This window comes from Lepus europaeus, chromosome 8 (genome assembly GCF_033115175.1).
Source record: "Lepus europaeus isolate LE1 chromosome 8, mLepTim1.pri, whole genome shotgun sequence".
NCBI classification, from domain to species: Eukaryota; Metazoa; Chordata; class Mammalia; order Lagomorpha; family Leporidae; genus Lepus; species Lepus europaeus.
In genome coordinates, this window is record NC_084834.1 from 28,241,620 (window position 1) to 28,256,349 (window position 14,730).

Consider the following 14,730-nt stretch of genomic DNA (forward strand, 5'->3'; position numbering starts at 1 on the left):
ATTCCTGTAGCAGTGATCAGGACAACATGGGTAAAGTACTGCATTCCTGGGAAGCTCTTCGATACAGCATCCAAACTGCGGTTAGGGTCTGGTCACAGAGGCACCTTCTGCCTGACATGTACCAACATTCCAGCTTCACGGAGGAAAGCAGGTGTTCAACATAAACCATATTGCTTGCATAAGAAGTTTAGATGTCTTGAGACCTTATTTGGCAAACACTTTATATCAGCATAGGGGACCGTTTACCTGCCAAGTTCCAAGATGCCTGAGAAAGGTCAACCTTGCCTGCAGGTCTGTATAAGAATCAGTTTCAGGCTAGGTACGTGAACTCTTTTCTACACAGTTTTTTTAAGATTTATTTTATTTATTTGAAAGACAAAATTAGAGAGAGTGGTAGGCACAGAGAGAAATCTTTCATCTGCTGGCTCACTCCCCAGATGGCCACCAATGGCCAGAGCTGAAATGATCTGAAGCCAGGAGCAAGAACTTCTTCTGGGTCTCCCACATGGATGCAGGGGCCCAAGGAGTTGGGCCATCCTCTGCTGCTTTTCCAGGCACATTAGCAGGGAGCTGTATTTTTGGAAGTGGAGCAGCCAGGACTCAAACCAGTGCCCATATGGGATGCCGGAGCTGCAGGTCGAGGCTTTAACCCACTGTCCCACAGTGCCAGCCCCATGCATAATTGTTAAATAATGTTATAATAAATACCATTGTTAATCTTTAGTCACATTTCAGATGATTTCATTAGGGAAAATTCCTAGCAACTTGTATCACAATAAAAATGTGAGCATTTAAGAGATTTTTTTTATGAATGGCAAAACACTTTCCTGAAAGTCTATACAAACTTTCATCTTCATCAGGAGTGGCAAATCCTCCGCCTTGCGGCGCCGGCACACCGGGTTCTAGTCCCGGTCGGGGCACCGGATTCTGTCCCGGTTGCCCCTCTTCCAGGCCAGCTCTCTGCTGTGGCCAGGGAGTGCAGTGGAGGATGGCCCAAGTTCTTGGGCCCTGCACCCCATGGGAGACCAGGATAAGCACCTGGCTCCTGCCATCGGAACAGCGCGGTGTGCCGGCCGAAGTGCGCCTACCGCGGCGGCCATTGGAGGGTGAACCAATGGCAAAAAGGAAGACCTCTCTCTCTGTCTCTCTCTCACTGTCCACTCTGCCTGTCAAAAATAAAAAAAATAAAATAAAATAAATAAAAATAAAAAAAAGAAGAAATTTTTTTCTCAGTCTAATGCCTGCCTAGATGGCAAACATTCCTAAAATTTTGTACTTTTTTCTTTAGACTTTTCTTTCATAATTTTGACTATTTATCTAAAGTTATGAATATATATAACCTATTTCCTCTAAAATAACAATTAATTGTGATTAATTAGCATAGATTAGGAAATTTAGAACACCAGCACAAAAATGACAATCATTTAATATTTTACTAAACCAGGATAATCACTGTCAAATTTTCATATATAACCTATTTTCTTTTCCTTTTTTTTATAAATATGTATTTTATTTATTTGAAAGACAGAGTTACAGAGAGAGGTAGAGACAGAGAGAGAGGTCTTCCATCTACTGGTTCACTCCCCAGATAGCTGCAATGGCCGGGAACTGTGCCGATCTGAAGCCAGGAGCCATGAACTTCTTGAGTCTCCCACATAGGTGCAGAGGCCCAAGGACTTGGGCCATCTTCTACTGCTTTCCCAGGCAGTAGCAGAAAACTGGATTGGAAGTGGAGCAGCCGGGACTAGAACCAGTGTCCATATGGGATGCGGCACTGCAGGAAGTGGCTTTTCTTGCTACACCACAACGCTGGCCCCAATTTTCTATATTTTTTACCTTGGACAATATTAAGCCTCTTTCTATCATTGTCGTTGGGGAGTGGGATTAAATTATGAGGTAAGAATCACTGATTACTTCCTCACTCTCATTGTTATACTTAGATTTTGTCTTTATCTATAAACTGATGAATGATTAGACTTAAATATCTGAAAACTTAGGATTTTCATTTTTTCTTTATCATTATAGTATTTTAATGAGATTCTAGAGGATTGTTTCACAGCTAAAGGTTAACAATCTATAATGAACCATAAATTCATTATTCTTTTTGAACATTTTAAAATCTTTGCATAGTATTATTATTGTTTTATGAAAATATCTGGCAATTAATGAGCGCTAATATTTATAATAAAACTCTGTCTTTGGAAAACTTAGACCTAGAAAATGTCATTGCTTTTTTGACTTTTAAAATTTATATAGAGGCAACAAATTTCATATAGTTTATATAATAAACAAATTTCATATAGTTTATGTAATTTTAGATGCATAATGACACTTTCCACCCTTTTTTCACTCCCTCATTACCAAACTCCCTCCTCCTTCTTTTCTTATTTTTCTTTTAAATTTTAAATGGCATACTTTCAATTTACTTTATAATCACACTGTTCACTCTCCACTAAATAAATAATTCAACAAGTAATAAGTGGAAAAAACCACTGTTCCTCATTAGTATAGACAAGGGCTAAAAAATAACTCTCAAAATGTCAATTTAGCGGGCCGGCGCCGTGGCTCAACAGGCTAATCCTCCGCCTTGCGGCGCCGGCACACCGGGTTCTAGTCCCGGTCGGGGCACCGATCCTGTCCCGGTTGCCCCTCTTCCAGGCCAGCTCTCTGCTGTGGCCAGGGAGTGCAGTGGAGGATGGCCCAAGTGTTTGGGCTCTGCACTCCATGGGAGACCAGGATAAGCACCTGGCTCCTGCCATCAGAACAGCGCGGTGCGCCGGCCGCAGCGCACTACCGCGGCGGCCATTGGAGGGTGAACCAACGGCAAAAGGAAGACCTTTCTCTCTGTCTCTCTCTCACTGTCCACTCTGCCTGTCAAAAAAAAAAAAAAATGTCAATTTAGCTCATAGTGTGCATATTAGTTATCATAAATCAAGGGAAATGTATGATATTTGTCCTTTTGGGAATGGCTTTTTTCACTAAGCATAATGGTCTCTGAATATTTTTTAAAAAGATTTATTTTATTTATTTGAATGCAGAGATACAGAGAGAGGTAGGAAGTTTGATAAATACATTTGTTATGCTTTTCTCTTATTAATTTTTAGGTGTGTCAGCCATGAAGGAGGTAATGAGAAAACTTTTGATTCCCTACATTTTTTTTTAATTTTCAAAAGTTATTTATTTATTTTCTTTGTATTTTAGAGCAGGGGAAACAGGGAGAGATAGAGGCAGACACATATCTTCCATCTGCTGGTTCACACCACACATTGCCTGCATCAGCCAGAGCTGGGCCAGATGGAAGTCAGGAGGTGGGACTTTATCTGGGTCTTCCATGTGGGTGGCAGTGACCTAATTTATTGAACCATCGTGTGCTGCCTCCCAGGGTAGTGGTAAATGGGAAGCTGAATTAGAAGCAGAGGGCCTGGGAATCGAATCTGGCGGTTTAATGTGGGATGTAAGTGACTTAAGTTTTGAGCCAAACACCTGCCTAAATTTTTATTTTTATTGAATCCTTTTAGAGTCTGCTCATTTTAAACAGAGAAGGTGGGTTAAGTAATTTTAGAATATATACCTTGTAAATTTTTGTACTATACATTTAACACATGAACAGAGTTAAATGGATATTTCAGTCATTTTTCTAAAATTTAAACTAATATTTACAGATGGAATTTAGCCACTCAAGTAAGTTTCTGGGATTTGATTATTCAAATGATTAAGATGCTTTTTGTCAACCCTAGTTTACCATCCCTCTTAATTATATAGATAATCAAACTAAAAACTGCTAATTCTGTCTCCTAACCATTAATTGTTTGTAATTACCTACATATTAAAACTGCATATGCAATTAACTTGAAGAATTAATTGATACAAGGGAATTGATAAAAGGGAAACAGAATGAGTTTGGCATAAAAGAAACTCTTGGGACAGGGGACCGCTGAACCCAGTGGTGTCTTTAGTTTTTTCATAAACTAATAAAGATACATCCCATTTTCCCTGGGACTTCTTCAGCTCTGTTGGAAGCAGTTGTGTATTTTTGAGAGCTTTCAGTTTTGTAGTTTTCTGAAACAGTGCATTTGAAATACAAACTGCTATTGTCTTTGAGTCTATTGTTGATGTCCAAGTGCATTGAACGAATCTGTTCATTTGAAGTGTGGAGGAAATGTGTGTCACTGCAAAAATTAGAGAAGTGGTGAATGTTTTTAAATTCTAGCTGACAATTTTTTTTTTTTTTGCTTCCTTCCTCTTTACTTTCTTTCCCTGGCAATCTTACCTTAGATACACAATCTTTCTGTGAGTCATTTGAATAATTTAATTTTCTAAAATTACTATGCTTATTAGGCTTTAGAAATATTGCCTACCTGTGTAGATGATTGGCTCATTGTTCAGAACATAAATTTGAATTAAGATGGGAGATAAAATTAAAAAACCATCTCCTGCTGAAAGGTATTTCTAAACTGTTACTATTGTAAAAGTTCTGATTATGCTAGAAAGTGAAGGAAGATGGTGGTCTGGTGAAAAATATTTGGTCCTGAAGAACAGTAGAAATTTAAAAGCTAATTTTCTATTCCTGAAGGTGTTTTCATTGGTTGCATTATATAGAGCCTACACTTCAGGTCTTCGGACTTCAAATGATTCCAAATCACTTCTCAGCTACAGGAGCGTGCACATCTGTGCACCCCCCCCCCCCCCACAAGCACGCGTGCATGCTTGAAGTGCACCATTGTATTCAGCTTTGTGGAGGATACAAAGCAACTGAATGACTTTTAAGCCTAAATATGCAAATAAGATATGAAGAAGACAGAAAGGGACGTAAACTTGTTGTGCAATACTATTTCTTAAAAAGAAAGTCAAAAAATAAGTATTCAGTAATGCAAAGTCAGGAAGACATTAGTATGAGTAGCTATTTAACAGAAGTTTTTATATTCAAAGATAGTTACTATTAAACTTATAACTCCTTGTTAAATTGATGTGATCATTTTGGCTGGATTCCAAGTTACGATATTGTTTTTGCCCAAGATTTATTTAATCTCAGAATGTTTTATTCTGTCCTGCTAGCTGAAAAGGGATTACTGATGAGAATTCTTTTGTTCTCCACCTATCCATATACAGCTTTCATGCATGCACACACAGGCACAAATACAGACAAGTGGCATTCAGAATCTTCATTTCTCTGTGTCATTATCTGGGAAGAATGTTGACTCCGGCAAGGATTTGTAAAGATTTAGTCTGATATGTGACTCTAGTCTTTTTCAGACCATCAGCTTCTAACTTTGTACTGACTTTGTGGAATAAACTGGAATTTGTTGCATGTCACATTCTGTGCCTGGCTTCTGAGGAGGAGTTATTAGCATACATCAGTGTGTGGAGGCTTTACTGCTTTTTAACATAGGAAAGTTACCTCTTCATTTAAGTGTGATGCCTGTATACTGGATAAAACAATGTTGTTTTCCTTGGGTCAAGAATAAGATATTTGAAAATGATTATAAAAACAAGATGCTTCACTTTTGGTTTCATATTGGATTGAACTCTTCAGCAGTCAGGGTGATTCCTTCTTGACTCTCAGGTTTAACCTCATGAGACAAGCACTTATTCATCAGTATTTGTATAGTTAATGAGCCAGGAACATAGAGCAAGTCCAAGTAAGATACTGTTCTTATCCTGGAAGAGTTTATAAATATAACAAGGAGATTGGAAAGACTAGCACAGTGACCTAAAATATGTGAGAACCCTTCCTGTGTTAAGGGAAGTGGGTAGGTCAGGAAGAGCCCTGGTGAGTCAGAACATGCTTTTAGCTAGTCAAGAAAGCTTCACAAGAAATGTGAAGGCTTACGAATCTCTAATAATTCCTGTGTTATCTGTTTATAAGTTGCTGGGCTTATAAAGGTCCCCAGTTGAAATCATATGGCCTTTCCCTTGCTATTTTCTTGGACACTGATAGTAAGACCCCTGTTACTGGCATTTGCTTCCATTTGATTTCATGTATTTACACTGAATCATGAATAAAATATATGATTTATTATATTGTTTCTTCTGAAGATTTTGCCTTTTTGATAGATAGCAGTGACTCTTTTGATTGAAATAAAAGAAATTACATATGAAGTTAATATGGGTTAGGCTGTGTGTATATTTATTCAGAAGTCTCTGAGATAACATTGGCCTTTTTATTATTTTATATTTCTCCATTGCCTCCCTCTAGTACACTCAACTTATGTTTCTATAAATAAACAGAAACAATTAAATGAGAGAATTAATTACTTTTGCATTTTCTCTAAATTTATATGAAATTGGTCCATTGTTGATGCTACAGGGAAAGCATCGTGAATAGCTTCAGGAAAAAAATATATGTGTGTGAATAACTATTAGAAAGGAAATTGGAAATGTGAAAATAGTTTGATTCATTTGGATGGGGGGATTGAACTGACTTTTTCTCTTTTAAAAATAATTAATATTTCTGAGAAATAAATGGACAAATAAATCTTGAATCTCCCTATTATTTAAAAAGGAAAAGGTTACTGCAAAAATCCCATGAGACAACTGCCATGAGACGGAAAAAATATGTGCATGTATGCTGGCTAACCTTTAGCTCTTTCAACCTGTTCCCCTTAAACACTTTTAGTAATTTAATTTAGTTGGCAATTTCAAAACTTGTGCCTTCATAATAATTCTGAATTTTCTTTTAAAGTGCTCATATAACAGAGGGGGTTTCTTTTTATTTTTCTAAGTGCTCTTTACAAATGGGATTTTACTTTAAGCATGCTATTAAAAAGGTCAGTGTTCTTAGAGAGAAGAGATTGAAGAGAATGAGCCTCTTAGTTTTCTGATGGGCATGCTGTATGCAATAAAAATATGGAAGCTCTACTGTACCAAGTAGCCATATCTCTATGCACTGTTACCACTTCTTCATCTCTCTTGGATTAGGTGACAGATGTGATTTTAATACAGAATAGTGAACCCATAAACATGGTGTGCTTTCCTCTTTGTAACATTAAGAATATGATCTGTGTGTGCATTTCCCTGGGTAAATATTGTTTAACCTGTATCAATACTTTCAACAGACAAAGCATTCTATGACTGGAGAGGAATTGTGTCAATAAGGCCTGTCTATTTGGCTCAGGACTCCAGTCGGGTTAATATCCCTGGACCATTAGAAATGTTTCAAGGTTATCAAATGGTAAGTATTTGTAAAGCTGGGCATAGAGTTGAATTACCATTTTTCCAGAAAATTATTGGATTGAATTTGATGAAAACATGAGATTTCACTGTGGATCTATTATATTCCTTAGAAATTCTCTAGTGAAATATTTGCTTTTTTTCTGTTCAGTGCTTTAGTTCTGTTATTGTGTTATATACATCTTGCTGGATAATCTCAGCTTCAAAATGTAAAAGTGACCAACACATGGTTTGCCTCAAATGTGATAGTAGAGCAACTGTTTTAGTAGAGCAACTTTTTTGGTTAATGGTTTGTAGACTATCAACAAAAATATAATAATGCTGATGGAAAATGAAGAAGTTTCTTTGAAGCATAATTGAAGAATTAAAAAGTTCAAGGACAATTTCATGACCACATATTTATAGTGTTTTTATTGAGGACCCTGTAAACCAGGGCATGGGAATCTGTGACCTGGAAGTGGAACAGGGACCTGTCCCCACATGGTCTTTCCTCTGCGTGCATGCATCCTTGGTGTCTCCCTTACTTCTTCTAAGGACATCAGTCCTTTCAGATTAGGGCCTCACTCTTAAGTTCCTCATTTAACGTTCATTGTTTTCTTAAATGCCATAACTGATGAATTCATGTTAGGGATTAATTAGAACTTCCACATAGTAATTTGTGGGAGACAGTGTTCAGGTCATAACATCATTAGACAACTGAAATATGTTGAAAACTCCCCCCCCAATCTGTTGAAAAGTTTTAATCAATCATTTAAAATCATATTAAGGTTTTAAAATTTTTCCTGTAAACCAAAACTTTCAATTTATGTCATATTTAGATTTAGTTGCTAAATTCATTGTGAGTGAAATTTACAAAAACTAAATTACTGCAACTCTGTTTTACATAGGGAAATTATGTGCGTGTTATTATGGAAATTTTTTGAATGTAGACAAGGAAATTATGTGAACATTGTGTTTCCTGAAATGATAGCAGTCTTTGTAACTCACTTTCATAAAATATTTATTAATCATAGTGTATGTCTATACTGTTGTCTCCAGCTATTGAGATACATATTTCTAATACATACATATACTTAATAAACATGTCCATTGAAGGCTGTTTTCATTATCTTCCAGGAAAGGTGAGAGAATTAATCCTCTAAGCCTCTAAGCACCTTCTAGGCTTCTTAGCTCTGCCCTATTTTACCCTGACAATGTAGAGACTGCTGCTAGTTGTGTGAAAAAGTACACTGAAATATGTTCCCCTGAGGAATGAATCTGGCAAAGGGTATACTTGAATATGGAGAGCTCCAAATGGGGGACTGAGAGTGTTTATTCATTGCTGAGTGAAAAGTAAGGAGCACAACAGGGAATGGTCTGTGGCTTTGACATAATAGATGCTTTGGATGGTGCACCTGTTGTAAGAGTGTAGTGAAGTGAAGACAAGGTGAACAGTAATAGACCTTGTGATCAGTCTAGTTAGAAGTAAATAAAGCTTGCATCCTACCCGTAAACAAACTATATGAGTGTGTACATATGTGTGTGTATGTATGTGTGTGTTTGTATGTAAGAATAAAGAAGAGGGAGAGACAACACATTAAGGACAGATCTCACATGGGATGTAAGTACACAGTGACTCCTGTTGCTGACTTAACAATTTGACACTCCTGTTCATGGCGTCAGTAATCTCCCTAGGCTCTAGTCATGAGTTGCCAGGGCTATGGAAGCCTTTAGAGTTCGCTGACTTTGATCTTATTCCGATAGGGTCATAGTCAAAGTGGAAGTTCTCTCCTCCCTTCAGAGAAAGGTACCTCCTTCTTTGATGGCCCTGTTCTTTCCACTGGGATCTCACTCACAGAGATCTTTCATTTAGGTCTTCTTCTTTTTTTCTTTTCGAGGGTGTCTTGGCTTTCCATGCCTATAATACTCTCATGGGCTCTTCAGCCAGAACCGAATGCCTTAAGGGCTGATTCTGAGGCCAGAGTGTTGTTTAGGACGCCTGACATTCTATGAGTCTGCTGTGTATCCCATTTCCCATGTTGGATCTTTCTCTCTCTTTTTGATTCTAACAGTTAGTATTAGCAGACACTTGTCTTGTTTGTGTGATCCCTTTAATTCTTAGACCTATCAGAGCCATCGAATGTGAACTGAAATTGATCACTTGGACTAGTGAGATGGCATTGGTACATGCAATGTTGATGGGATTGTATTGGAATCCCCTGGCACATTTCTAACTCCATCATTTGGGACAAGACTGATTGTGCATGTCCCAAATTGTACATCTCCTCCCTCTCTTTTTCCACTCTTAAATTTAACAGGGATCACCTTTCAGTTAAAATTTAAACACCTAAGAATAATTGTGTGTTAATTACAGAGTTCAACCACTAGTACTAGAACAACAACAACAAAAACAACAGCAAATACTAAAAAGGATAAAGTATTACATTGTACATCAAGAGCCAGGACAAGAGCTGATCATGTCATTGTTTCTTATAGTGTCCATTTCACTTCAACAGGTTTCCCCTTTGGTGCTCAGTTGTCGTCGATCAGGGAAAACAAATGATATTTGTCTCTTTGGGACTGGCTTAATTCACTCAGCATGATGTTGTCTAATGTGCAGTGATGCTATAACTAGTACTGAAACAGTATTTTTACACTTTGTGTTTCTGCGTGGGTACAAACTGATGAGATCTTTACTAATTATATACTGAATCTATCTTCTGTATATAAAGATAATTGGAAATGAAAAAAAAAAAAAACCTGGTGTTAAATTGGAAATGGCATAGAAAATTAATTAATTTTTTAAAAAAATATATTATGTAGGATCTCTGTCTTTAATGTGCTGTACACTCTTATTTAATGCTATAACTAGTACTCCAACAGTATTTTTTTTTCACTTTGTGTTGCTATATGGGGGCAACTGTTGAAATCGTTACCTAATATATACTAAACTGATCTTTTGTATATAAAGAGAATTGAAAATGAATCATGGGCCGGCGCCGCGGCTCAGTAGGCTAATCCTCCGCCTTGCGGCGCCGGCACACCGGGTTCTAGTCCCGGTCGGGGCACCGATCCTGTCCCGGTTGCCCCTCTTCCAGGCCAGCTCTCTGCTGTGGCCAGGGAGTGCAGTGGAGGATGGCCCAAGTGCTTGGGCCCTGCACCCCATGGGAGACCAGGAGAAGCACCTGGCTCCTGCCATCGGATCAGCGCGGTGCGCTGGCCGCAGCGCGCTACCGCGGCGGCCATTGGAGGGTGAACCAACGGCAAAAGGAAGACCTTTCTCTCTGTCTCTCTCTCACTGTCCACTCTGCCTGTCAAAAATAAAAAAAAAAAAAAAAAGAAAATGAATCATGATGTGATTGGAAGGGGAGAGGGAGCGGGAAGGGGGAGGGTTGCGGGTGGGAGGGAAGTTTTGGGAGGAGGAAGCCATTGTAACCCATAAGCTGTACTTTGGAAATTTATATTCATTAAATAAAAGTAAAAAAAAAATAAAAAAATAAAAAAAAGAAGAGGTAGAGAGACTCAACCTAAATTGAATTCATTGCTCATGGCATTTTGAATTTTCACCACTGGAGGTCTAAATGGCTTCTTTAGAAGGGAGTTCCCATTTGTTTTTCCTTTAAAACACTAACACAGTTAGAAAGGATAAAGCACAAAGTCCCAACTAGTATTTTAAAGAAAAAAAATTAAAATTTTGAAATTTATGTAACTTTTTTGTAAGTTTACTATTTTAAAAACTGAGGAAATCTTTACTTAGTATATACTGAATCAATCTTCTGTATATAAAGATAATTGAAAATGAAAAAAAAACTTGGTGTTAAATTGGAAATTGCATAGAAAATTAATCAATTTTTTGAAAAAAATCATGTAGGATCTCTGTCCTTAATGTGCTGTACATTGTAATTTAATGCTATAACTAGTACTCCAACAGTATTTTTCACTTTGTGTTGCTATGTGAGGGCAAACTGTTGAAATCTTTACTTAATATATACTAAACTGATCTTCTGTATATAAAGAGAATTGAAAATGAATCTTGATGTGAATGGAAGGGGAGAGGGAGTGGGAAGGGGGAGGGTTGCGGGTGGGAGGGAAGTTATGGGGAGGAATAGCCATTGTAAACCATAAGCTGTACTTCGGAAATTTATATTCATTAAGTAAAAGTTTAAAAAAAATCATTTATTTTCATTTTATTTGAAAGAAAGGGGTAGAGTGATTTTGTATACTATGGTTCACTGCTCAAATGCCCACAATGGCCAGAGCTGAGCCAGGAACTCCACTTTGGTGTCAGGGCCCCAGGAACTTGGGCTATCATTTGATACTGTCAGGTACATTAGCAACAAGCTGGATCAGAATCAGATCAGCTGTGACTCGAACTGTTGGTAGCACCACAACATCAGAGCCCATTATAACTGTTTTGAAGTGTACAGTTCAGCAACAGTAAGTACGCTCATATTGCTGAATAGCGATTACATTCACCTCTAGAACTTTTTTGTCTTTTAAAACAGAAACATAATACCTATTAAACACTAATTTTGTATTTACCCTTTCCCAATTTCCTGGCAACCGGTATTCTATTTCCTGTCTCTGAATTTGACACCTCCAGGTACCTCTTATAAGCAGACTTGTAGAGTATTTGTTCTTTTGTGAGTGGCTCATCTCATTTAGTATAGTGTCTTAAATGCTCATCCATGTTGTATTATCTGTTAGAATCTGCTTTCTTAATTAAGGTTGAAAAAATTCAGTTGCATACATCTTCTACATTTTGGTTATCCATCATACATCAGTGGTCATTTGGGTTGTTTCACCTCTTGGATATTTGAATAAAGCTGCTGTAAGCATGGATGTGCAGATATTGTTTGAATCCCTGCTTTTACCTCTTTTGGGTATATACTCAAAAGTGGAGTTGCTGTTTAATATTATATTTCTGTTTGTTTGTTTTAGGAATCAGCACACCGTTCTCCACAGTAGCTGTACCGTTTTACTTCCCCCTGGCAATGCAGAAGGGTCCCACATCCTCCACACCCTCCCAGACACTTGTATTTTCTGATGTCTACATCCTGATAGGTGTAAAATAAGTCCTCTTGATCTGAATATGTTTAATCAGTTCAGAAGAAAAAGTAACCAGAAAACTGAGAATAGAGGAGGCCTGTATTGTTAAAAGAAAAGTGGAGACAAGGGTATAGGAAACCTGTATTTTTAATTATATTGGAGGAGAGAGAAATGTAACACATTCTGCTTCAGAGTACACTTCATAACTGGCGTACTCTTACCAAACCTTAATTTGCTCAAATAACAAACTCACTATGAATATACTTTCTTCAGGTTAAAAAAATCCTTTTAACCTGGATATATTTTTAAATATATTTTGTACCTTGGTTTTTTGTTCTTATTAAATTATAATTTAATAATTCTCTATATGTCTTGATACTGCAATGATAATTTCTGCTACCACATGTTTATTGTATTAGAAATTCCACTTATTTTAAGCAGTGGTGCAGGGGTCCTAAAACTTCTTTATATGTAATTAAAAAAAAAAAACACAGAAATCCTGCATCCTGAAGAAACTGTTACTAAAGTTACTTTTTGTGGCTGTGAAGTACTGAAATCTTTATAGCCTTCATTGTTTTGAAAGTTAATATTTGTCTAAGGTGAAACCTGTGGACAAAATCCCTCAAATAACATAAAGATCTAGTATTACATTGCAGTCAGAGGGGAACGACCACTATGTCCAACTTTGTTGCTGTAATTTCTCATCGTAACTCTGCTCTAAAAGTTTTGCTAACTTTATGATAACTTGTGAAGCAATCTTGGAACAAAACCTGGAGGGATGTAGCTGTGATTAAAAATATATATATCTGGGAACATATAAGAGAATGAAACAACTTTTATTTATTATTTGTCAGCAAGGCAAGACTGCCCTCTGTAAGTGGTTAGTTTCCTGTGTAGCTGAGGCCCTGGAGGTCACAGAGGCTTTCCTGAAAGAAAATCTGCCATCCAGGGATACTGCAAAGTGAGGATATCAAGGGAATACCCTAGCCGGTGTCATGCTTATGTATTCTTGTTGTGAGAGGGACAGCAAGGTGCAGGGGGAAAGCATTCCAATAGCAGAAAGAATACTTGCGGGTGCCCAAAGTGTGGCAAAGTTTAGCCTGCTAAAGAAAAATGGAAGTAAATGAGAGCGGAGATATTCAGGGACCCATCATCACCAAGTGCCACATAGACCTTTTTTCCATCAGTGTGTGTTTGCCTTGGGAAAGGAAGAAGCCACCCAGTCACTTTATCTTCTTAACCCTTAGTGAAAACAGTGTGTCTGACCTTAAGGCTTGAAAGTAAAGGATTACAAGAAAATAGAATTTGATCTCATAAATTATTGCACTGTATTTGTTCTCTGCTTCAAAGAACACATGTGAACTGTTGAAATTTATGGCTTCCTAGCCCCCACTCTGAACTACCCAACATAAATACAGCCCAATATAAGTGAGAAGAAAATAGCTACTGGTCACACATTTTTTAAGCATACATGTTGCTTCATCTCATAAAAATGACAAACATTTGTTTTATAGAATCTTTTTTTTTAGAAATTAAAAAGATTTTCAAAATATAAATTAAGTTCTTTATATCAGTTCATTTTGAACGTAGAATGATTTGATATAGGGGATTTCTTACTGTTTTTCTTTGGGAAATGTTGTTCAGCTGGTTTGGAATAAATGAATTTTGTAAAAATCCATAATTTCTTCCTTTAACTTGGAAATTTCAGTACATTTTTATGATTCATACCAAGTGTACTGTCAGAAGTCTCAACATTTACTTGAAGGATTCTATCATCTAATTAGATTTTCTGGCACTTCTGTGAAATATCAAAAATAATAACTCTTATTTATTAAAATCATTTCTTATTTTTGTCATTTTTGAAAATTCTTTAGTAGACTTGTGCCTAACTCAGATGCTGAGTTAAGAGTGAAATGACTGATTTTTTTTTAGATTTATTTGTATAAAGAGTACAGATTTTGAGTATTAAGAATTTTGTGTTTTAAGAATATGGTAATATTTCCCACTATCTTTCCTTCTATCTCCCCCTCTTCCTCTCTTCCTTCTTCCTTTCTTATTTTTTAATTTTTTGTGATAACATATTTTCATTTTTCTTAAAAATCACAAGCTTAACCTCTACTAAACAAAGAATTCAATGAACAAAAAGTAGAAAGACCACTGGTCATCAGAGTATATACAAAGGAAATAAACAATAATCAAATCTCAACATGTCAATTTCAATTATATGTTACTTTTTCATACTCTATATATTAATTTCCACAATTCAGAGAAAACATAGTATTTTTGAGACTGCCTTATTTCATTCATCATAATGGTCTCCAGTTGCATCAATTTGTTGCAAAAGACAGGAATTTATTCTGTTTTTATGACTGAATTGTATTCCAGGATGTGTGTATGTGTGTGTGACATGTATTCCACCTCTCTCTCTCTCTCTCTCTCTCTCTCTCTGTGTGTGTATTTATGTGTGTGATATTTTTTCTTTAGTCATCAGTTGATGGACATCTGGGTTGATTCAACATCTAGGTATTGTGA

General features: G+C 36.8%; 1 protein-coding gene across 1 annotated transcript in view; it reads left to right on the forward strand.

The window, feature by feature from the left end:
• IQCM (IQ motif containing M) overlaps nucleotides 1–14,730 on the forward strand; it is a 431,659-nt gene that overhangs the window by 122,652 nt on the left and 294,277 nt on the right. The window contains 2 exon segments of the mRNA XM_062198888.1: nucleotides 3,105–3,124; nucleotides 12,091–12,215. Of these exon segments, the coding sequence (XP_062054872.1) occupies nucleotides 3,105–3,124; nucleotides 12,091–12,215 (145 nt within the window).